Source organism: Saccoglossus kowalevskii, chromosome 22 (assembly GCF_978046115.1).
Source record: "Saccoglossus kowalevskii chromosome 22, keSacKowa6.1, whole genome shotgun sequence".
Taxonomy (NCBI): Eukaryota; Metazoa; Hemichordata; class Enteropneusta; family Harrimaniidae; genus Saccoglossus; species Saccoglossus kowalevskii.
Window position 1 is genome coordinate 28433522 of NC_140662.1, and position 26624 is coordinate 28460145.

Below are 26624 nucleotides of genomic sequence, written 5' to 3' on the forward strand. Positions count from 1 at the left end.
TTTTGTTTAAAATGTGTCTCAATGTGAAATTACATGGACCTGAAAATATTAGGGTTAAAGTACACATATCTATTATAATTCTAAAATGTTGTGGCCATGTTATTCCATGTTTTTCAGTGATGCATTTCGTCCTGAGATGACAGCTGGTAATAATATTATGTTCAGGCCACCTAGAGTAAGTACAATCAATATTGTCGTTATAGGGCTCTAAATAAACTTTTTCTTTGTTTAATACAAATTTAAAGTAAAACTACTTACCATATATATAATACTGTAAAATACTTTATTTTAGCTGGAATTAATTTTTGCTGAATAGACTTTTTTGGTGTTTTGTATGGAATTTATTTTCACTAATTTTTGACAAGTTGAATGTAAAATATAGGAAAAAAGTTATATTCGCTGGATTTTATATTCACTGATTCATTCCTTCAGCGAAAATAGCGAAAATTAATTCCAAGTGAAGATCAAGTATTCTACAAATGATCTACTGATTTTTCCAAAATGTTTGCATTTATTTCAGACAAAAGACCAAGATATGTTGTATCTTGGTTCACTTACCAATTTTGACTTGCTTCTTACCTGGTCATATGACAAGTGTGTTCCCTTAGTCAGGGAAATTACGTTTGAAAATGGGGAGGTAAGTTGAATTTTTTAACCTATCATAGTGCCCTCTAGTGTTCAGAAAAAGATCTTTCTTTCCTCTCTGTACCAGTAGCAGTACTCAAGCATTATCTGTACTCAACTTTCATTTCATTAAAACTTATTGCCAGGTTTCTTTGAATTTTACCCTCTGGCTTTACATGTACCTGTAGTGTCATGTACTTTTGCAGTAAAAAAATCATTATTTTAATTTTCAAGGAAAAAATAACAAAATGGCTCTCATATCTAAAATATAAGGATTTTTGTTAAAGTCTTGAAAAGGCCAAAAAAAAGCAGATGCTGTATTTGCTCCACTTCGTAGTGCATGACAGAGGTGTGTTTATGGCCATAATCAATTATATATACCGTTAATTATATATAATGATCTGGTAGACAATTGATTCTTCTTTAGATGTACCCGGTACTTCTGATAGAGCAAATATGACATCCTGGCAATCTAGTAATTCTTTCTTGACATAATGTACATCAAGTTGTGTTGTAATGGATAAATGTAGTGATTGTAAAAAGGGAACCTAACAACTAATTAGTCAAATTTTTGGCACTTTTCATGAAATATAATATTTTTTTTTACATTCTTCCACAATTTTGACATGTAAACTATAGGAAATTAGTCTATTTGGTGTAAAATCATTATTTTATCAGGAAAAATGTTGGCTTCAAAGAGTTAGATATTTTGCAACAGTTGGTCATAAACAGTTGTACAAGGGGCCATGAATAATTGAAATGTGTGCACAGCAAACTTTATATCTTCATTAAACATTCATTAAATGAAAAATAACAGTGCAAACATAACAAAGTATGTACAACATTTTTTGCACATACATGTAGTAATGAAATAATACTAAGCATCAAACAATGAGATTTGCTGAGCCCATATTTTTATATGAATTTGTGGTAAAAACAAGGTTAAAATATTTATTTCTATGTTTTCAGGAATTGACTGAGGAAGGCTTACCATTTGTTATTTTATTCCACAAACCGGATGATGTTGAGATAATACAAACTTTCAACCAGGTTGTGGCAAGGGAGCTTATACATGAGAAAGGTATGATTTCTTTGTTCATGTTTGGTCATTTGGTGGAACTATGAAAGCTTTTAAAGATTCATGCAAGTAATTAGAGGAAATGCCAAATCACTATTATTTTTACATTGCACTAATCGAATAGTTTCTTCAAATAAATGAAAAAGAACTCGTACAAATTGAGGATTTCCCACTGAAAGTTTTAACCCACTCTGGTCGCCATTTTAATAGTTTTAAAAAATCCAGTCATAGAAAATAACTTGGCACAGTTTTTTATTTAATGCAAAGTTACTTTCAAAATTGTGCTTGATTGGCTACTCAATACTTGCGCCTTACAGTCAGACCAATCAGAGACCAGCTCTTTCAGCATATCAAATTTTGCATTGTGCTTTGACTCAACTGCAGTTTGTTTGGAATTTCTATGTCTAAATATTATTGTTATTATTAGCATCTATATTCTGATCAAATCAAATTTCTAACAACTATTGAATGTGAACTGGAACTAACAGATGGTTTATTTCTGCAGGTAGCGTCAATTTCTTGACAGCTGATGGGTCAAAGTTCACTCACCCGCTACATCATCTCGGTAAAACAGTGAAAGACCTTCCTTTATTATCAATTGACAGTTTTAAACATATGTACCTGTTTCCAGACATCACACAGCTTGGGTATGTATTCAGTATTTCTACATCACTCTAAATGTTATTTTCACATGGAATTACTGTAAAACATGTTGAAAAAGCAACTGTAAAATGATGTAATAGCGAAATGTTGATTTAGCGAATCTGTCATTGTTATTTCCTGTTTTCACAATACATGTCTGTCGGGTGCCAAAACAAATGCGCAGTTATCACCTCCATAAAAACAAAGAAAAACTGTTATGAGGAAGCGCCCCATATTTTTATGTTCCGGATTACTGTATACAAATCCCCCAAACCTTGGCCATTTTGAATTTATAATAAAGTCATTAGCGACATCTTGAATTAGCGAATCAGTTCTCTCACTAAATTTGACATGCTCGTGAAAAAGACATGTTTTACAGTATTTTCGATTTTTAAACAAATTTGATGTAATCCAAAACAGTGACTTGAATTCTGTCAGTCTGTCCATCTGTCCATTCCAACATAATTTCTGACATGCCCACACCATTTTAAAGTTGACACAAAAGCAGGACATAATGCTATGATTGATTTGTTTTTTGATTCTATCAACTGGTTGCCATGTTTGTCCCAAAAATATTTTAACATTTCATCAACTATTTCTTAGGCATACATGCATTTAATTTTTGAAAAAGGGGAACATTCATTGAAACTGTTATTAGGTCAACTTGGTTATTAACCAATCAGAATGCTGGGTGGTGCCAGCTGAACATATCTCTGAATTACTGAACATTTCCACAGCTTAAGAAGTGTACTATGACACAATTCTGCTTCAGATGTTTTGGGATGGCCAGTTTTCAAATCAATCAAGTAAAAAGGCAGAACCTCAGATTCATGTGAAATTTTGTTTGTTGTCTCATTTGCCTGTAAGGTCTTGATTACCTAACCAACAGAGACAGCAGACTACCACCTGATATGTTAGTCTTGCTTATCGTTTAATGATTAAACCATTTCTTGTAGCGTATCTGGCAAGTTAAAACAGTTTATTGCTGATTTGCATTCTGGAAAACTTCATCGAGAATTTCATCATGGTCCGGACCCGACTAAGTCTCCTGTCATACAAGGAGGAGTGGGCCTTCCTGATAAGACCACCACTAAAGAAGTAAAGAAGGAAGAACCTTCAGTGCCGCCAGAAAGTTCGTTTGTAAAGCTCAAGCCAAGTGAAAATCGCTACACTATACTCAGGGATGAATTGTAAAGATTCATGGCAGTGTCAAATTAAAGAGAACAAGATAATTCAACTGCTCTATTTTCTTTTCTTTTGAAAATTACTGTGACTTGCATAACCTTGAAGTATTGAGAAATGCTGTAATTACAAAGGTTACTACCGGTAGTCTCTTTGCGTTCTCTGTCGTAGTACAAGTACATGTATTAACCCTAATCCTGCCAGTCCTATGTAATTTTACATTGACTTGACTAGATAAGGTTTAATCATGGTCATCTGTACTGGTATACCTGGGGTAATACAAATGTATAAGGGTAGAGTATTTGGAAGTGCCCAATAATCTTCTTTTCAAATGATCCAGTTTTTACTGGCGCTCGCTAGTAATGCTAATGAGGTGACTTACCAGCATAAAAAAAATGTGAGAAGGTTTAAAAAGATTTTGTGCTTCTGAACACACCCTAGGTGTGCTAATAAAGTCACGGGTCTGTGAAATGATCCTCAAAATTTATCATACAGGGTAGGATGGTCGATTCTTCTGATTTATGATAATTAACTAATTTGGTCTTTCAAGACAATCGCTAATGCAGCATGTCTGATCTGTAAACAACAACTATTGTGGCCTTTCCAGGTGTTCACTTCATTCTACTGTTTACTTATCAGTAATAAATGGAAGTAGTGTGTAGAAGCTGTTGTACAAGTTTTGTACAAAGCTTGAAATTCACAGAGACATCAAAGGCCAATATACCAATTTTCCCCATATTATTTCTATATACTGTGGAATACTTTATTTGCGCTGGAATTTATTTTCGCTGATTGTTGATGAGTTTAATGTGAAATATAGGAAAAAAAAGTATATTCGCTGGATTTTATTTTCACAGAATCATCCCTTCAGCGAAAATAGCAAAAATTAATTCCAAGTGAAAATAAAGTATTCTACAGTACTAAGACAATTTTATCTTGAAACTGGGTGATTTTTCAACTCATGCCTTGTCTGTATGGTTGAATATACTTTCCTTTCTTTATTTATGTATACACAATAAAAGACCTTTGAATGATTTTTTTGTAGGTTTCCAAAAAAAAAAAAAAGATGTGAATAGATTTCTTAAGGTAGCCGAAGCAATTCAAGTTTTTCAAGATTTTAAATATATTAGTATTTAGAAAAGGGATTGAGTCTTTTATAAAAAAAAAACAATTACTGGTGCAAATATTTTGATATCATTATCAGCGATGTATTGCATTTGTGTACCTGCCAACTGCCATCAAGCCTTGTATCCAGCCACCCACACCCCACCCCACCCCCCCACCCCAATATTACTAACATTACCGATAATTATAAATTATAATGGATTAATTCCATATATCACATCTACTTCATTAGAAGTGCATTTCTAAAAGAAGCACATATAACACAACTATTGTATTTTCTGGTATTGTATACAGGATCATTAAAATTTGAATATTTTATATTTTAACCATACCTTTGTCACTTGCCTGAGCGTTTGCACTTCTAATAAGTAAACATAAAATAGTTGGTAGGTATAGCAATATTTGGTGATTTATGAAAAGATATTTTGTAATTATGGTTTAAACCCAACATTCAAATGATTGTTATTGTAATATTGTTATCAATATATCAGGTGCCATTCTCAGTTGGCCTAGGTAGTCATTTAAGACTTGTCTTGTACCTAGGCAGCCTTTTTCAGCCCTGAGTGAGAATATTCATTATTTGTAGTTTCTTCTGCAGCAAGTTTATTGTACATTATGTGTATATCTGGTATTGACAAATTTAATCTAAGATGATTGGTGGTTCATTGAATTTGATGCATTACCATTGGCTATAATCAATCACATGATTTACCTCTAACCTTTGAATGGCGATGTAAGATTTCTAGTCTAGTGAGTACCATCGTGTTGATTTCAGCATTTGAATTAAAGTGCTAGTCATTGCTTCACATTGTTTTTTAAATTGGTTTTCCATGCAACAAGTGGACAACATTGTTTACTTGAAACTAGCCAATGTTGACGAAATCATTTTAAACACAAGTCTTGCTGATGTCATTGTTTTCTCATGTACTGTGTTCATACCTACCATGTTGTGGGTCATTCACCTGCAGTTATGCATTAATTGTATATCCTCTTTGTGTTTCATCACTGCTCAAGCATTTCAAATATTACTGTATTTGCTCTATTAAAAGCACACTCAAACGTAAATTACGTTCATTGAGTACTGTATGTTAAAATACAAGTTATTTTGGCTAAAAACACACCTATGATATGTATGTTAGCTTATGTGCTTCTAATATCGCAAATATGGTATAGAATTGTTGGTAACTGTGTTCATATGGCCTGTCAGGTCAGATTTAGTATAGCAGAGTTTCCTCACTTGCAGTGGTATGGATGTACGCAATTGATTCAGCATTAATAAAACACTTAAAACTTAATGATATTCTCAAAGGTCTTTAAACATTTGTACCAAGCTTTCAACCTGATATTTTACACCTGTTGACTTGCAGGTTAAATTTTTTTTCCTGGGTTTCACTTTCACTTTTTCCAATAATGTATATATATATATTAAAACTTACTTGTACACAAGGATACATGTATCTTATGGAATGGAACTATACTTCATAGATTATTTCACCTACCGTGTTTCAAAGGATACCAGCACGACTCCGTAGTGCAAATAAACCTTATATTTGGACTATTTAAGTTTGACATGGTGGTTCAGCTAATATAATATGTCAAGTTTCGAATTGTGACAAGACCAGCACACTACCTGCTGTAAAGACATTTATCTACAATATAATTCATAGGTTTTTCAAAAGCTTTGCTTTCATTTATTTTAATTACCCCACTTTTCTGTTTTAATACTCTTGTCTCTATTCAAATGGCACCAATGGTAAGATGGTGTGTTAATGTACATTGTTTCTTTTCAGTAGAACACCCATATCAAGCTTTCATTGAATTAGTAGCACTTATGTGTTTGTCAATGATACAAATTACTATGATTTATTGATTTATACGATAGTTATATTGTATAAAGTGTTTCCTGAATATTACTCGTGTTTCACTTGGATTAATGCTAATATGCATTATCTTGTGTGTGACCTTGGCGGGAGTACTATGACTGAAAAGTTTTCTCTGTATAAATTCTTTATTTACAATAACAAAGATTATTTAATCATAATCCTAGCATTTTTTTTGCTATCAATGGCAAATAATTTGATGCGTAATGTAAATTTATCTGCTAATTATCAGATTAAAACCTTTTACATTTAAACCAAAGTATTGTTTGAAATATGTTCCAATCCCTAGCCGAAGCAAAACTGCGGCTCCTCTGGTAAGTAACTTGGAGGGGGCAGTGCTTGGTCTCGGTATGAAAATAAATTGTTAGATATTTGCATATATGTACTACCTGCATCCGGTTCTTGCAGGAATATATATAATCATTTGTGTTTACAATCAAGCGTCTACCTATGAGCCTTTGTGTTTTTAGTGTGTTACCGCTTGGAACTCTATTCTTACATGTGCGCAGGTGATGACCCTCTCGCTTTAAAGGCCCAATTCACTTGCCCCGGGCAAGTGTGAACTGGAGGTGTGGCTATGCTAATGAGTGTTGTTAATCACTTGCATAGCCTATGATGCATCCTGTTTCAGCGGTCCAACGTCACGTGACCTTGATTGAAAGTAGTTAATTATTCAAGATTATTAGTGCGTCCCTTTCCTCGGTTCGTGTTTTTTACTTTTATCCGTAAAAATCTCAGCTTGTACACTATTGACATAAATACTACACACAGTCACTACTGTGATATTCATAGTCACATGCATCCACTTTGGCACGACATAATCGACCTGTAAGTTCGAGAAAACTCATTTTTACCAGAGCTTGGCTGGAGCTGTTTACTACAGCGTGACAAGCAAGGAAATAATCCCTATTGTTTAGGAGCATATTTATAGTATACCTGGGCCTTTAACAAAAGGGTTATTTGATGCAAGTGTTTGGTTCAGTGATTACCTCATTACTTGTCATGTGTATGATTGGACGGCAGTATATAATGGGTATAGTGAGTTCAAGGTCCACCTCACACTATTACAAACTAAAACAGTTAAAGGCATTCTGGACAGCCAGTCTGGGCTGGAAATTGAATCTCTACTTCCAATAGGAAGGTAACCATGCTGAACAATATACCCCCTTTCATGAACATAACTATGCAGTTTGTCGTTTAAAACTAATTGCTAAAATGGTGATCACTTTGCAATCCATGTAGAACATGATCTGTGACCCATTAATTTGGGGAATTGCACAAGATCTCGCAAGGTGCAGGAAAATGGGTAATAACTAATATTTGATAATATTCACAATTTATTTGTAGCACATATTGTGTATTCATATTTTGATGCAAATAGACCTTAGATTCAAATGGCTGCCAAGAACGAAAGGGACACAGGATTTGTTTTTGTCTCAAATATTGTTTCATTTTCTTTCAACCTTGTGTTCACTAAATAACATAGGTCAATGTAACCGAACACTAACTATGACAAGACAGAATGGAACTCTGAGTCAAAAACAAGTTGTGACTCTTCACTCCCAACAAGATCTCTGCAGCCATTTATGTTTTACGTCTATTCTTTTATAAACATGTACTTTCAGAAAGTTGAAAAACTTGACAGAAATATGGATATAATTGCTCAGGGATCAAAAAAAATGTAGCAAAGACAGACTGAACTTCAATTTGGCTTTACATGACACCACAATACTTGTTTACTAGATTGTCTTGATATAAGTACATTCACTGAAAGAAATTAGTTTTAATAACTATTGTATTTGAATAGAAAAGTCCATTTTCCAGCTATATCTTGTCCGCATACTTTTTACTGACAATTACAATCAGCCCTACTATATCTTTTATCAACACAAGAGGAACTGGTGTTGATAAAAGATATAGACAGGTTTTACTGTATAATCGCATGTACATTACAGAGTTGTTGGTGCTGCTGAGACAAAAATCACTAAAACACATGTAACACTCGCTGTAAACCATGGGTTATTTGTGACAGCAACTGATTGATATTTACTATACCTAAAATAGATGAGTAATTATACAACACTTATATATTTTATACAAATAAGATCAATTTTTACACAAAGACATATAAAACAGCAAATCAGAGGAGGATAATATTGCATTTAAGAATACTATAAATACATTTATTTTCACCTGGAAAATTAATTCCAGCTAAAATAAAGTATTTTACAGTAATTTGAGCCCTCCCATCCATCTTTCAGATAAAGTTACAATACAGAAACACACACACGCATACCAATGCAAAGTTAAAAAACAAAATGGATACTCTGGTAAGAGTTTGTAAATTATTGTGTGGAGAGAACAGTTTGTGCACTTTAAAACAGAAAACAAAAGACTTCATTGATAAGGTCTATAGATGGCGCTCTTACTAGCGCGGGTAACATTTGACACTATATTCACATAAGTTTTTTTATTGTAACATGATGAATTGAAAAACTTTGAACAGTTAAAATAGTGGCAGACTGCTTTGAACAATTAAAATGAATGCACTCTTAGCATTTACTGGGTATACTGTAAAGTAAACCTTAGTCAGTGTCCTTTAATAAATCTTCAGTGCTCAAATCTGGCGCTGATTTCCACTGCTTCGTTGACAGGTTCTGAAGTTCAATATCATTAGCTCTGTCCTGACGGTTTTTAATTATCTTTCCACTAGTGAAACCTATAACACCACCTCCGACTGCAGCAGCCAGCCCAATTTTAGCACCCGCCACTAAACCAATGGGTCCTCCAACAACCCCACCTAGCATAGCACCAGCAACAGGAAACATCAATGCTTTATATTTGGCAGCCTGAAAACAACCACAATATGCATGTGTGATTTAGACAAGCTAGGACCTATCATATCCTACAAATCATACTTTCAAGTGGTGTGGCGCTTCTGTGATAAATGAAATATATAAATAGGTGAAATCAAAGCGACAACTGTGTTCATTTGTGTAGTCTGTCATTATGAAAAAATATAAGAAATTACTCAATACGACTAAAATAATAATGCTATAAATGATATCTGCCTTCAGTGGTGAGGTGAGTATGTATCTTGTGTTTAGTGTTCTAATTTATGCATCTTGTGTTTAGTGTTCTAATTTATGTATCTTGTGTTTAGTGTTCTAATTTATGCATCTTGTGTTTAGTGTTCTAATTTATGCATCTTGTGTTTAGTGTTCTAATTTATGCATCTTGTGTTTAGTGTTCTAATTTATGTATCTTGTGTTTAGTGTTCTAATTTATGTATCTTGTGTTTAGTGTTCTAATTTATGCATCTTGTGTTTAGTGTTCTAATTTATGCATCTGATGTTTAGTGTTCTTATTTATGCATCTTGTGTTTAGTGTTCTGATTTATGCACCTTATGTTTAGTGTTCTAATTTATGCATCTTATGTTTAGTGTTCTAATTTATGTATCTTGTGTTCAGTGTTATGATTTATGCACCTTATGTTTAGTGTTATAATTTATGCATCTTGTGCTTAGTGTTCTAATTTATGCATCTGATGTTTAGTGTTCTAATTTATGTACCTTATGTTTAGTGTTCTTATTTATGCACCTTATGTTTAGTGTTATAATTTATGCATCTTGTGTTTAGTGTTCTAATTTATGCATCTGATGTTTAGTGTTATAATTTATGCATCTTGTGTTTAGTGTTCTAATTTATGCATCTGATGTTTAGTGTTCTAATTTATGCATCTTGTGTTTAGTGTTCTATTTTATGTATCTTGTGTTTAGTGTTCTAATTTATGTATCTTGTGTTTAGTGTTCTATTTTATGTATCTTGTGTTTAGTGTTCTAATTTATGCATCTTGTGTTTAGTGTTCTATTTTATGTATCTTGTGTTCAGTGTTCTAATTTATGCATCTTGTGTTTAGTGTTCTATTTTATGTATCTTGTGTTCAGTGTTCTAATTTATGCATCTTGTGTTTAGTGTTCTATTTTATGTATCTTGTGTTTAGTGTTCTAATTTATGCATCTTGTGTTTAGTGTTCTATTTTATGTATCTTGTGTTTAGTGTTCTAATTTATGCATCTTGTGTTTAGTGTTCTATTTTATGTATCTTGTGTTCAGTGTTCTAATTTATGCATCTTGTGTTTAGTGTTCTAATTTATGCATCTTGTGTTTAGTGTTCTAATTTATGTATCTTGTGTTCAGTGTTCTAATTTATGCATCTGATGTTTAGTGTTCTAATTTATGCATCTGATGTTTAGTGTTCTTATTTATGCATCTTGTGTTTAGTGTTCTAATTTATGTATCTTGTGTTTAGTGTTCTAATTTATGCATCTTGTGTTTAGTGTTCTAATTTATGCATCTGATGTTTAGTGTTCTTATTTATGCATCTTGTGTTTAGTGTTCTGATTTATGCACCTTATGTTTAGTGTTCTAATTTATGCATCTTATGTTTAGTGTTCTAATTTATGTATCTTGTGTTCAGTGTTATGATTTATGCACCTTATGTTTAGTGTTATAATTTATGCATCTTGTGCTTAGTGTTCTAATTTATGCATCTGATGTTTAGTGTTCTAATTTATGTACCTTATGTTTAGTGTTCTTATTTATGCACCTTATGTTTAGTGTTATAATTTATGCATCTTGTGTTTAGTGTTCTAATTTATGCATCTGATGTTTAGTGTTCTAATTTATGCATCTGATGTTTAGTGTTCTTATTTATGTATCTTGTGTTTAGTGTTCTAATTTATGCATCTTGTGTTTAGTGTTCTAATTTATGCATCTGATGTTTAGTGTTATAATTTATGCATCTTGTGTTTAGTGTTCTAATTTATGCATCTGATGTTTAGTGTTCTAATTTATGCATCTTGTGTTTAGTGTTCTATTTTATGTATCTTGTGTTTAGTGTTCTAATTTATGTATCTTGTGTTTAGTGTTCTATTTTATGTATCTTGTGTTTAGTGTTCTAATTTATGCATCTTGTGTTTAGTGTTCTATTTTATGTATCTTGTGTTCAGTGTTCTAATTTATGCATCTTGTGTTTAGTGTTCTATTTTATGTATCTTGTGTTCAGTGTTCTAATTTATGCATCTTGTGTTTAGTGTTCTATTTTATGTATCTTGTGTTTAGTGTTCTAATTTATGCATCTTGTGTTTAGTGTTCTATTTTATGTATCTTGTGTTTAGTGTTCTAATTTATGCATCTTGTGTTTAGTGTTCTATTTTATGTATCTTGTGTTCAGTGTTCTAATTTATGCATCTTGTGTTTAGTGTTCTAATTTATGCATCTTGTGTTTAGTGTTCTAATTTATGTATCTTGTGTTCAGTGTTCTAATTTATGCATCTGATGTTTAGTGTTCTAATTTATGCATCTGATGTTTAGTGTTCTTATTTATGCATCTTGTGTTTAGTGTTCTGATTTATGCACCTTATGTTTAGTGTTCTAATTTATGCATCTTATGTTTAGTGTTCTAATTTATGTATCTTGTGTTCAGTGTTATGATTTATGCACCTTATGTTTAGTGTTATAATTTATGCATCTTGTGTTTAGTGTTCTAATTTATGCATCTGATGTTTAGTGTTCTAATTTATGCATCTGATGTTTAGTGTTCTTATTTATGTATCTTGTGTTTAGTGTTCTAATTTATGCATCTTGTGTTTAGTGTTCTAATTTATGCATCTGATGTTTAGTGTTATAATTTATGCATCTTGTGTTTAGTGTTCTAATTTATGCATCTGATGTTTAGTGTTCTAATTTATGCACCTTATGTTTAGTGTTCTAATTTATGTATCTTGTGTTTAGTGTTCTAATTTATGTATCTTGTGTTTAGTGTTCTATTTTATGTATCTTGTGTTTAGTGTTCTAATTTATGTATCTTGTGTTCAGTGTTCTAATTTATGCATCTTGTGTTTAGTGTTCTAATTTATGCATCTGATGTTTAGTGTTCTAATTTATGCATCTTGTGTTTAGTGTTCTAATTTATGCATCTTGTGTTTAGTGTTCTAATTTATGCATCTGATGTTTAGTGTTCTAATTTATGCATCTGATGTTTAGTGTTCTAATTTATGCATCTGATGTTTAGTGTTCTAATTTATGCATCTGATGTTTAGTGTTCTTTTTTATGTATCTTGTGTTTAGTGTTCTAATTTATGCATCTTGTGTTTAGTGTTCTAATTTATGCATCTGATGTTTAGTGTTATAATTTATGCATCTTGTGTTTAGTGTTCTAATTTATGCATCTGATGTTTAGTGTTCTAATTTATGTATCTTGTGTTTAGTGTTCTATTTTATGTATCTTGTGTTTAGTGTTCTAATTTATGTATCTTGTGTTCAGTGTTCTAATTTATACACTTATGTTTAGTGTTCTAATTTATGCATCTGATGTTTAGTGTTCTAATTTATGCATCTGATGTTTAGTGTTCTAATTTATGTATCTTGTGTTTAGTGTTCTAATTTATGCACCTTATGTTTAGTGTTATAATTTATGCACCTTATGTTTAGTGTTCTAATTTATGGATCTTATGTTTAGTGTTCTTATTTATGTATCTTATGTTTATTGTTCTAATTTATGCATCTGATGTTTAGTGTTATAATTTATGTATCTTGTGTTTAGTGTTCTAATTTATGTATCTTGTGTTTAGTGTTATAATTTATGCACCTTATGTTTAGTGTTCTAATTTATGCATCTTGTGTTTAGTGTTCTAATTTATGTATCTTGTGTTTAGTGTTCTAATTTATGCACCTTATGTTTAGTGTTCTAATTTATGCATCTTGTGTTTAGTGTTCTAATTTATGCATCTGATGTTTAGTGTTCTAATTTATGCACCTTATGTTTAGTGTTCTAATTTATGTATCTTGTGTTTAGTGTTCTAATTTATGTATCTTGTGTTTAGTGTTCTAATTTATGCACCTTATGTTTAGTGTTCTAATTTATGCGTCTTGTGTTTAGTGTTCTAATTTATGCATCTGATGTTTAGTGTTCTAATTTATGTATCTTGTGTTTAGTGTTCTAATTTATGTATCTTGTGTTTAGTGTTATAATTTATGCACCTTATGTTTAGTGTTCTAATTTATGCATCTTGTGTTTAGTGTTCTAATTTATGTATCTTGCGTTTAGTGTTCTAATTTATGCACCTTATGTTTAGTGTTCTAATTTATGCATCTTGTGTTTAGTGTTCTAATTTATGTATCTTGTGTTCAGTGTTCTAATTTATGCACCTTCTGTTTAGTGTTCTAATTTATGCATCTGATGTTTAGTGTTCTAATTTATGCACCTTATGTTTAGTGTTCTAATTTATGCATCTTGTGTTTAGTGTTCTAATTTATGTATCTTGTGTTTAGTGTTCTAATTTATGCACCTTATGTTTAGTGTTCTAATTTATGCATCTTGTGTTTAGTGTTCTAATTTATGCATCTGATGTTTAGTGTTCTAATTTATGCACCTTATGTTTAGTGTTCTAATTTATGTATCTTGTGTTTAGTGTTCTAATTTATGTATCTTGTGTTTAGTGTTCTAATTTATGCACTTTATGTTTAGTGTTCTAATTTATGCGTCTTGTGTTTAGTGTTCTAATTTATGCATCTGATGTTTAGTGTTCTAATTTATGCATCTGATGTTTAGTGTTCTAATTTATGCATCTTGAGTTTAGTGTTCTAATTTGTATCTTGTGTTTAGTGTTCTAATTTATGCACCTTATGTTTAGTGTTCTAATTTATGCATCTGATGTTTAGTGTTCTAATTAATGTATGTTGTGTTTAGTGTTCTAATTTATGCATCTGATGTTTAGTGTTCTAATTTATGCATCTGATGTTTAGTGTTCTAATTTATGCATCTTGTGTTTAGTGTTCTAATTTATGCATCTGATGTTTAGTGTTCTAATTTATACATCTTGTGTTTAGTGTTCTAATTTATGTATCTTGTGTTTAGTGTTCTAATTTATGCACCTTATGTTTAGTGTTCTAATTTATGCATCTGATGTTTAGTGTTCTAATTTATGTATCTTGTGTTTAGTGTTCTAATTTATGCATCTTGTGTTTAGTGTTCTAATTTATGCATCTGATGTATAGTGTTCTAGTTTATGCATCTTGTGTTTAGTGTTCTAATTTATGCATCTTGGTTTAGTGTTCTAATTTATGCATCTGATGTTTAGTGTTCTAATTTACACATCTGATGTTTAGTGTTCTAATTTATGCATCTTGAGTTTAGTGTTCTAATTTATGTATCTTGTGTTTAGTGTTCTAATTTATGCACCTTATGTTTAGTGTTCTAATTTATGTATCTTGTGTTTAGTGTTCTAATTTATGCACCTTATGTTTAGTGTTCTAATTTATGCATCTGATGTTTAGTGTTCTAATTTATGTATCTTGTGTTTAGTGTTCTAATTTATGCATCTTGTGTTTAGTGTTCTAATTTATGCATCTGATGTTTAGTTTTCTAATTTATGCATCTTGTGTTTAGTGTTCTAATTTATGCATCTGATGTTTAGTGTTCTAATTTATGCATCTGATGTTTAGTGTTCTTATTTATGCACATTTAGTTTAGTGTTCTAATTTATGCATCTGATGTTTAGTGTTCTTATTTATGCACATTTAGTTTAGTGTTCTAATTTATGCATCTGATGTTTAGTGTTCTTATTTATGCACATTTAGTTTAGTGTTCTAATTTATGTATCTTATGATTAGTGTTCTAATTTATGCATCTGATGTTTAGTGTTCTTATGTATGCACATTTAGTTTAGTGTTCTAATTTATGCATCTGATGTTTAGTGTTCTTATTTATGCATCTTATGTTTAGTGTTCTAATTTATGCATCTTGTGTTTAGTGTTCTAATTTAATATGTATCTTGTGTTTAGTGTTCTAATTTATGCACCTTATGTTTAGTGTTCTAATTTATGGATCTTATGTTTAGTGTTCTTATTTATGTATCTTATGTTTAGTGTTCTAATTTATGCATCTGATGTTTAGTGTTCTAATTTATGCATCTGATGTTTAGTGTTCTAATTTATGCATATGATGTTTAGTGTTCTAATTTATGCATCTTGTGTTTAGTGTTCTAACTTATGCTTCTTGTGTTTCGTGTTCTAATTTATGCATCTGTAGTTTCGTGTTCTAATTTATGCATCTGATGTTTAGTGTTCTAATTTATACACCTTATGTTTTGTGTTCTAATTCATGCATCTTGTGTTTAGTGTTCTAATTTATGCATCTTGTGTTTAGTGTTCTAATTTATGCATCTTGTGTTTAGTGTTCTAATTTATGCATCTGATGTTTAGTGTTCAAATGTATACATCTTGTGTTTAGTGTTCTAATTTATGTATCTTGTGTTTAGTGTTCTAATTTATGCACCTTATGTTTAGTGTTCTAATTTATGCATCTGATGTTTAGTGTTCTAATTTATGTATCTTGTGTTTAGAGTTCTAATTTATGCATCTTGTGTTTAGTGTTCTAATTTATGCATCTGATGTTTAGTGTTCTAATTTATGCATCTTGTGTTTAGTGTTCTAATTTATGCATCTTGTGTTTAGTGTTCTAATTTATGCATCTTGTGTTTAGTGTTCTAATTTATGCATCTGATGTTTCGTGTTCTAATTTATGCATCTGATGTTCAGTGTTCTGATTTATGCACCTTATGTTTAGTGTTCTAATTTATGTATCTGATGTTTAGTGTTCTAATTCATGCACCTTATGTTTAGTGTTCTAATTTATGCATCTTGTGTTTAGTGTTCTAATTTATGCATCTGATGTTTAGTGTTCTAATTTATGTATCTTGTGTTTAGTGTTCTAATTTATGCATCTTGTGTTTAGTGTTCTAATTTATGCATCTGATGTTTAGTGTACTAATTTATGCATCTGATGTTTAGTGTTCTAATTTATGCATCTTGTGTTTAGTGTTCTAATTTATGCACCTTATGTTTAGTGTTCTAATTTATGCATGTTGTATTTAGTGTTCTAATTTACACATCTTGTGTTTAGTGTTCTATTTATGTATCTTTTGTTTAGTGTTCTAATTTATTTATCTTGTGTTTAGTGTTCTAATTTATGTATCTTTTGTTTAGTGTTCTAATTTATTTATCTTGTGTTTAGTGTTCTAATTTATGTATCTTGTGTTTAGTGTTCTAATTTATGCATCTTGTGTTTAGTGTTCTACTACAGGTAGACCTCTCTCAGATTTGTTCATTTCGTGATGATTTTGTTCTTCAATTATCTAATTTAATAACCTAATCTAATATTGTTGATAACAAATTATATTTCCAATTTTTTTTTTAAAACAGCAAGTCTGATTGCTTTAATACTATACATATTGTTCATTTTCTGATGGTATCTTCAGTTCTTTTATTGAAATGTGCATTGATAACAGCTGACAGGCTTCTTGTTTAGAAAGTGTAATTATTGTGTTTGATACAAACCTTGCCAATATCTAATACTCCTTGTTGTACATTACTTTGTGCTTCCTCCACATTATCTACAATGCTGTCCACCTGCTCCTGCTGGTCCTGTAGAACGGACAATTATAAACAAGCATAAGTATGGAAGATACACATCCAGAGTAATATTATGAGGATATTACAAGGATAGATACAGTAAGAATTTTTTTTTAAAGTCACAGCCATGGTTACTTTCTTTTTGTCCACAAAATTTCCCTTTGAAGCAATCTTGAAAATTCATAGTGTGACAATTAAAGAATTGGCATGCATAGGTAGAAAGCAATTGACTACAACACACATCTGATGTGATAGCAATCACTGCTAGCATAGTGGTTTTACTGTATTGTTGGTAAGTCAGTACTTACATGCACCATAGCTGAGAAATCATGTATCATGGTATTCAATTCAACTAAATTATCTTTTAAATTATCCCAAGATTCTTTGGCATTTGTCTGGTCCATGTGTAGTTGAACTTGTTTCTGTAATTGTTGTGGATCATGTGAATCTAATGACATTGGCATCTGATAATTCTCTCTATCATTGTCCCTGACATCTACAAAATTAAACAAAAAAGAACCTGCTCAATCTTTCAAACACAAACAACGAAACAGACACATATAATTCCTTTCATATTTTTTCTCGAAATTTGGTCAAGACCTGTGAAAAATTACATTCAAAATTAGGAATTATTTTTTAAAAAATAATAAAGCTTCAAAATGTTTTGCCGACAGTGGGGCTGTAAAATGACAGTATGCAGATGGGCTGTGTAAAATGGAAATCTGGCTAAAGTGAAAACACTTTTTCAGTATTTAAATACATGTACTAGTATATAAAAGAGCACTTTAAAGGAAATAACAATACAAACAACATAATGACCTCTAAAGAAAAAGCTCAGCAAATGTAGAAGAATGCAATTTACAGTTTTTTTATATCACTTTTCATTCTCTAGATATTCAACTTCTCATCAGTATTATGTAGTCACCCATCTTGATTTTCAAGCAAAGGATTATGGGTAAAGTGTGACATCAAAGAATCAGTTGTCAGAAATTGAGAAAATGATTTCATCCAAAACTTCAAAAGTTGAACTTCAAATTGGCTGTAAGTTCAGAAATTGGTAGCATACATGTACATGTTCTGGTGCCATCCATGTTTATAAAATAGTTGTCATGAAAACAGAACTGAAAATATTTATTTTTATGTTTTTCTACCAAATGCCCAAATTTCCTTATATTGTATACAATTTACCAATGTGAGTAGGTTATATATGTGATATATTACATGTTGACCACAAAAAGGGGACAAAAAAGTGTCATTCTATATTTCACGACTAAAATATCGATTTTTATTTTTTTAACGTTTTTAGCAATATCTTCACTTTATGTGTATTTGTAATATTCTAATTTCCATTACTATAATTATATACATGAGTAATATGCACAACAAAAATTTGAACTAATTCGCATCAGTATTTCTCATGTTACAGATGAAATCATTTCCTCAATTTCTGACAACAGATTCTATGATGTCATACTTTACCCATAATCCTTTGCTTGAGAAGCAAGATGGGTGACTACATAATACTGATGAAAATTTGAATATCTAGAGAATGAAAAGTTATATAAAAAAAACTGTAAATTGCATTCTCCTACATTTGTGGAACTTTTTCTTTAGAGGTCATTATGTTGTTTGCATTGATGTTTTCTTCAACTACGGTAAATACCACTATATTAAAATCAAACAAATTACTTTTAGCCTTTTAGCAGGGATAAAAATTAAGGCATGTCCACTTGTCCCAGACAGGATTTTAGCTGGGACAGGTAAATGTACAAATTACCTGCCCCGTGGACAGGTGATTAAACATATCAAGTTTTGACTAACTGACCAAATTGAGTAGCCCTATATTGTTACTATCAAAGTTTTTAAGAAATGATGATAAACCAAAAATGTCAATTTTATTTGAAATAATTTATTTTGCCAAGGACAGGTAGATCATCATTTTAACTAGCCACTTTTATTTTACATCCTGTTCAACAGACAGGTCAATTTAATTTTTAATCTCAACCCAGCTTATGTTTTTGTGAGATATTGTGTCTGATTATGTCAGCAGTTTGTGAACCTTGTCAGAGTCAGTTCATGATGTGCACGATCACTGTCTCAACCCAGCTTATGTTTTTGTGAGATATTGTGTCTGATTATGTCAGCAGTTTGTGAACCTTGTCAGAGTCAGTTCATGATGTGCACGATCACTGTCTCAACCCAGCTTATGTTTTTGTGAGATATTGTGTCTGATTATGTCAGCAGTTTGTGAACCTTGTCAGAGTCAGTTCATGATATGCACGATCACTGTCTCAACCCAGCTTATGTTTTTGTGAGATATTGTGTCTGATTATGTCAGCAGTTTGTGAACCTTGTCAGAGTCAGTTCATGATGTGCACGATCACTGTCTCAACCCAGCTTATGTTTTTGTGAGATATTGTGTCTGATTATGTCAGCAGTTTGTGAACCTTGTCAGAGTCAGTTCATGATATGCACGATCACTGTCTCAACCCAGCTTATGTTTTTGTGAGATATTGTGTCTGATTATGTCAGCAGTTTGTGAACCTTGTCAGAGTCAGTTCATGATATGCACGATCACTGTCTCAACCCAGCTTATGTTTTTGTGAGATATTGTGTCTGATTATGTCAGCAGTTTGTGAACCTTGTCAGAGTCAGTTCATGATGTGCACGATCACTGTCTCATTCAAACAAGTAAATGCAAGATTGTCAGTCTTTCAAACCCAGCATTTATCTGACATTTGAAGGATAATTTAATCAGATCTGTATTACAGATATGAACAAAACTGTATAACATAATATAAACCTTTTAATTTGTACTATTAGAAAGACAAAATTTCATGAAATTCGATGATACTGAATAATCATGTCTCGCGAACTTAAAGTGGTTTACAGCATGCATACAAAAATATCATAGGTCACTAAAACCTACAAGTAGAAAATCCAAATCATATTCAAAATAACATTCTCACCGTTTATTTTGTGGTCTTCTAAACTCTTTTGATCTACATTTTCTATATAACTCAATGGAGTTTCATCAACTGCATGTAAATCTATAAAGCCTAATATAGCACTAATGGCTTCCTCTTTTATGTCTTGTACTCTTCTGTCAAATTCATCCAAGTCCTCATCACGAATCTGGTTTCGTGTCTTCTCCATCTCTCGCACATTAGCTTTCAGTTGCTATGGAAACAGAATACATGTTAAAGCCAACAGTTGGTGGTCATCACAGCGCATCAAATATGATATGGGTCCTATGCAACATACATATCACATTTAAAGTACAATGTTTGTTTACACATATTATAAACGTGTACTATACAAGTACCATACTATATATGGTCATTCACATACATTCAAATAATTAAATATGGACATAAAAATTTAACACAATTTTAAGGGCTACATGTTTATTGAATTGGACACATGTCAGCAACATTTGTTTCATTTGTCCTGTACAAACAATATTTTGGGAGAAAAACATTTTGGGCATTATTTCCGTAAAGCATCATGTTAGAAAAAATCAATATTCATCTTCAGAATGTCTTAATAAATCATGACAGCCAACCAGAACCCATCTTATAACTACATATAATTTCTTTCCACCATATATAACCAATCAATTACCTAAATAATAAATGGCCAAATAATCAACAATTTCTTGAATGTTTGTCACCATATTTTTCATCTGGGTTTTGTGAACAACAGCATGGTAGCCAAAGCAGCTACCATAAAATCTGTATTAAAAGCTGTATACCTAATAGAAGCCGCACCCATTCTTTTTGAATAATTGAGAACCAAAAGTTCACTATTTCTCATATGTGTAGGTGCTCTAATAGAAGCCACATTCCCTCTATGGCATTGTACCATTTTAATAGAAGCCACATTCCCTCTATGGCATTGTACCATTTTAATAGAAGCCACATTCCCTCTATGGCATTGTACCATTTTAATAGAAGCCACATTCCCTCTATGGCATTGTACCATTTTAATAGAAGCCACATTCCCTCTATGGCATTGTACCATTTTAATAGAAGCCACATTCCCTCTATGGCATTGTACCATTTTAATAGAAGCCACATTCCCTCTATGGCATTGTACCATTTTAATAGAAGCCGCCGTTTCTAATACAGGCACTTGCTGGAGTTTGAAAACAAGGCTGAACACCTCTAATAATTTTCTCTAGTTTGTCTTGATATATGAAGTCAAAAATTAACACTTTAGGCTAGGTTGCCTGGTGATAAACAATAGTGTGCTTGAACTTGTGGAATTTCCAATACAAATACAGTGTCAAAACAATATAACTGCCCCTACCCCAACACATGATCACCAACTACAACATTTAGTATCGGATAGTTTTAAAGGATTGACAAACATACCTGTACAGTTCTACTTGCATTAATGTGTTCTGTATTCAACTTACTCCATTGTTGTGATCTTTGGTACTGAAATAAACCAGAAATTTACCATTTGATTAAATAATTGGAAGTAAAGAGCACAAATTCATTACAAGTTATTCTTTGTTTCACCCAATGTAGCAATATAAGTTTCTTTTTAAAACTGGTAAAGAAGGTGTATACATGTACTGGGATTTCACTAAGAATTACGTAGCCTTATCTGTGGTGACTGATAGAAAATTGTATTTCTTGCAGCTCGGCCTTATATAATATAATCTGTGAACAAAAGGTACCCCTTTTTGTATTCAAGTAAGGTCCCTCTCTAACGAAGAAGAATTAATGCAATCACTGAATTTACCCATTTGCCCTATAAAACTGTGAATCTTTTCTGCAGAGATAAAACTTGTATTTAGTCATATTTGTAATCTGTTGTTTTTTTTTTGTGGCCATGAACCATAGTAAGTGATTTTGTTTTGACGAAAATGTCACTTTCTGACAGCAAATGATGAAATGTGGATGGCATTCAAATGTGACTATAATCACTGATTCAATCACTGGGCAAGTTTTTACAGTAGTTCAATGTCATCCATTCAGCAAATATTTTAATTTTAACAACTGTAAGTTACCAAATCTAAGTTAAATAATTTTGTTTATTCTAATATAGTACGAGATATTGCTCCGGCGCAGCATTAATTAAAACACAATCAGAATCGGATCGTCAAATCAATATTCTATATATCTATGACATGATGTATAATGAATATATAAAATTTGAACATCAGTCAAAGCATGTCAGAGATATGGCACTAGAACCACATTCATTAAAACACAATGGCCGCCAGTCAGCCATTTTAATCCAGTCTAAAAATCAAAATGACATGCATCAAGGTCCCATAATGTCAAGTCAAGAAATGCTTGATTTTGATTTTCAATACAAAAATAGCCGCTATTCGGCCATCTTGAATCAGATCATGAAACAAATTGATGTGCATATATACATTTGTATAATATTAAGTATGGTGTATGTGTGATGTTTGAATGTAATCGGTCAAGGAATGTCTATGATATACCAGTAGGTGCACATAGATGCACGCACACACACACAACAACATAGATGCACGGCTGTATGCACAGAGGACAATCCATAAGTCCCCGTTTTCAGACTGCTTCCAAACAGGGACTAATAAGTGTGTGGTCACAGTATCACATTCAGATATGACTGAAGGCATGTGTACAGTAAGAGGGGTATGGACCCTAAAAGTGTGGGCCAATCACCAATTGTTGATGAATTAATTAAACCTGCATAAAGTGTAAGCTGTCAAATATTTTAGTAAAAAACTTCACCATTTTGGAAAATCTATTTGCCTTGGCATTAGTTAAAACCACCCTCTCTTAATTTCTAAAATCTGTGCAACAAAATCTATAGTCCTTCATAGGACTGTGTGGGGTGGTCAGTATATACATGCAGCCTAGCCCTGCGTACAGTGCTGTGTGTATGGGGACGCGTTCGGTTGGTAGATGTCCCCACCACAGCCCTGCGTACCTCCATAGACAAAGTCTGGGACTTTGAAAAATATAACTTTTTAATGAAATAACATGCCCAGGTACCAAAAATAATGATCGATTACCGGATATATCCAGAACTCCCAGTTCGAAGTCCAATTGTGGATGAAATCGGCTACTTTGCCCTAAAAACAAACGTATTCTCTCGCGTGAATGAAATTAAAAATGGCGGCGTTTGGTGGATAATTCCTCCGGTACCTACGCGTTTACAATTTGTCCGTCTTTACTAGTTGTTATTTAAAGACATTTCAGTTTCAGATAACTTTGTAATGGTTGTTACGGATAACTATCGTCATTTCAACCGATTTCGGCTGGGAAACTACTTATTTTTAACTTGCGCACCAATTACGGTGCGCTCCCGAACTTTGTCTATGGAGGTACGCAGGGCTGTGGTGGGGACATCTATCAACTGAACGCGTCCCCGTACACACAGCACTGTACGCAGGGCTGTGGTGGGGACATCTATCAACTGAACGCGTCCCCGTACACACAGCACTGTACGCAGGGCTGTGGTGGGGACATCTATCAACCGAACGCGTCCCCGTACACACAGCACTGTACGCAGGGCTAACATGCAGCCCCGCTAGACCCGCTAGACGTGGGACTAAGATAAAATGCTGAATGTTATGAGCGTTACAAATATTTATGACCTGCAAAATTAAACTTTATAATGTAGATGGCGTAGGGATTTTAATTGTGAAAACAACTGTTTATAAATTTTATACCATCCCCTTCAACATGTGACGTAGCTAGGTGACACCTGCAACACATCAGTACGTCATCATTTTACGTTGTTCATCACGTGACATGTTGGTATTTTCATTTTACCAATTTATACTTATATTATTTCTTAAATAATGTAGAAAGAAAATCACTATAGAAGAATACCTACCTTCTCAATATTAGTTTTATGTTGAGACAACCTCTGTAGATCGGTGGGAATCGCCACTTTTGTAAACATTCGGATGGCATGTTCCAGTCGTTTTATCGGTTGTTTCGGCATATCTTCTACAGTCAGTGATCTGAGGCTGCCAAGTGATTCAAACGTTGCCATGGCACACGAATTAAATGTTGCCGATACAGTATAATTGTATCATAGACATGCATGTAAGATGTCACACACGTAAATAAATGAATTATGACCTGATGCAGATATCAACTTCCGCGAACGACTTTCGTTACCTAACCTTTCACTCATTCGCCACTCATTTTCTATATCTGGTATTCCATAATTTTGATCAGAAATACCAGTGGATCCAAGAGCACGTATCGATCTATGTATTAACACAATAAAAAACATCCATCACTAAAACCAACGTAAACACGGAAGTTATTCTCGTCTGTCTGCCTGTCCGCGGAATATTGCATTGTGGGATTGTACTCTCTAAGTTATAACAGAAATGTCTACAAGTTAGCAAAATTACGTATTTTGACAGATTTAATTATGGAGGAAATTCTTTATCTATTTTACTTAAATTATATTCTATTATACGATGTTGTAACTCCTTTTTGTTTGTTTTTTAGTTAGTTGGAGGGAATGTTTTGGTCAGCTACACTGGCTTAGAGGTTCTTCAATACTGGGGTCACTGGAGGTCATCATAATAGCGCGTCCTGTTTGTGAATCGACGCCCGTAAATCGTTTGTAGTGAATGACATGACCGGGACTGTGTAATCGCAGTGCGTTGTTTATTCTGCATTTAATCACGCAATACGTCAATATGGGACAGAAGCCATCATCCGTACCGGAGGCAACAGCAGAGCTGGACAAGTTAAAAAACAAGGCAAAGACTGAAATATCGAAATACCAACAAGATAGCCTATCAAAGAAAGACGAAGTCGTGGGACCGTCCGACCCCCAGAGAGGTCGAGACGTCTTCGTTCGAGAATGTGAACACTGTCATACTATAGAAAAGGGAGGCGAACACAAATTCGGACCGAATTTGCAGAATCTATTCAATCGCAAAGCTGGGGAGTTGGAAGGTTTCACCTATCGTGACCTCGATCGGTGGACGGAGAAAGATATCACATGGACCGATCAGACCCTGGATGAGTACTTGGCCGATCCAGGGAACTACGTACCTGGGACCAAGACGTTTTTCAAACCATTGCCATCAAAGCAAGACAGAATAGACCTTATCGCGTACTTACACGAAGCAACAAAAGACGACTAGAGGCAATTATCGTGAAATGTGATGCAGAACGGTGGTCATCAAGGATTGTCTGCATTCAAACTTTTGAATATAACAACTTTTCCCTTTCTACAGGTTTATGACGCTTTGGTATAGAACTGTTTTATTTGTTTGTTTTTTGTTAACTAAAATTTGAATAGTTGCCGATTGTGCCTTTACAATCTATTAATGTTTATTTGCTGTTGTTTGTTTGTTCCACTGGTAGGCACTGACACTATACGTGGCATATGTATGTTATATGCGCCAGTTATAAACTGCCACGGTTGTATCGTTTATCTTTTCTATTGTGCTCTGGTATTACCATGTATTACAGAGAATAAAACGATAACTTCACTTGATCAAACAAACCTTTATTGCGACGCACTACTGTAAATACTTCAATTATTCATTGGGTGTTATAATAATAATAACTTTATTACTCAACAATTACCATCTGAGGGTAATGTATGCTAAGAAATATAGTAATTTTGCTATTTTCAATGATAAATATAATCGCTAAATTAACTTAACTTAAAAAACAGTGAATATGCTGAAAACTTCAAAATAATGAAATTAAATGATATGAGAATAAATTGTTTAACAGTATACGTCGGATAATATATGAATGGGACCGGGCCTTATCGCGGTTAAACCACATTTGCCCTGTCAATTCTTCGAGCATTTTAAATTTTGATTAAGTTAAACTGTGCAAGCACGCGGGGCAGCATGGCTCATAAAAACACAGAATAATAAGGAGTAAAGGGAACTACAATTTGGATGTTCTCTCAGTGCATCTATAAGTCATGTGACCCAAGCGGTGCTTCCATTCAAGCGAAGCATTTATACACACCATGAATAGATAAGGTGTGGTGACCTGCGGTATATTTACATGCCATTGACAGATTGAAGATTTGTCTGATATTAACCAATACATATGGGAAATTATATGATAATAGCAACTTTTCCTAGAAATACTTTCTATTATTCACACTATTATGATCGAAATGAAATATTGTTTTCAAATTCTCTGTTGTATTCGTGTTCTCAGTCCTAGAGATAACAGTGCCCGTGCGATGTCTTGAGAGAGACCACACAAATACAAGTCTCTGTTTTGCGTGTATACTTATTTTTGAAAAAAAATCTGGGGCCTAATGAATATGTTAAATAGAAATAAATATATATTACAAGATAGGCAAATGTATAGCTGACATAAGGCCATCTGTACGAGAACGATCATTCCTTCCCCTTCTCACCATCTTCGCCGGCCAATTTGAAGGTGTGCTTTTTCAAACGCCTCAAATCGTGAATATGATATTTTTAAATCTTACCGAGAGGTCAAGGGTCAAAGAGCGCGCGTGATGTGTCAGTGTCCCATATAAATTAGCACATTTACAATCTTATGTAACTACATTGCATTACTATCACTGTCAGAACTCAACATACATGTCCCAGGCCTGTTCAGATGCATCTTCACAAGTTAGACATTACCCATT

The 26624-nt window shown here is 32.7% G+C and overlaps 2 protein-coding genes and 1 pseudogene across 2 annotated transcripts in view; 2 read left to right on the forward strand and 1 right to left on the reverse strand.

Annotated features, from left to right (window-relative positions):
• Positions 1-6790, forward strand: part of LOC100366713 (endoplasmic reticulum resident protein 44-like) — a 43851-nt gene extending 37061 nt beyond the window's left edge. The window contains exons 6-10 of the mRNA XM_002736433.4: positions 118-175; positions 521-637; positions 1594-1705; positions 2208-2349; positions 3301-6790. Coding sequence (XP_002736479.2) covers positions 118-175; positions 521-637; positions 1594-1705; positions 2208-2349; positions 3301-3538 — 667 coding nt within the window. The 3' untranslated portion in view covers positions 3539-6790. The remainder of the gene's footprint in view (positions 1-117; positions 176-520; positions 638-1593; positions 1706-2207; positions 2350-3300) is intronic.
• A 1060-nt stretch (positions 6791-7850) lies between these two features.
• LOC102808062 (syntaxin-17-like) lies at positions 7851-24318 on the reverse strand. Its single transcript, XM_085495682.1, has 6 exons — positions 23856-24318; positions 21383-21448; positions 19976-20186; positions 17315-17502; positions 16932-17018; positions 7851-9380 (listed from the first exon to the last, which is right to left on the reverse strand). The coding sequence occupies exons 1-6, from the start codon at positions 24015-24017 to the stop codon at positions 9117-9119; spliced, it is 978 nt and encodes a 325-aa protein (XP_085351808.1). The 5' UTR covers positions 24018-24318; the 3' UTR covers positions 7851-9116.
• Positions 24319-24681: 363 nt separating this feature from the next.
• LOC100373476 (cytochrome c pseudogene) lies at positions 24682-25134 on the forward strand (annotated as a pseudogene).
• Positions 25135-26624: the final 1490 nt, after the last annotated feature.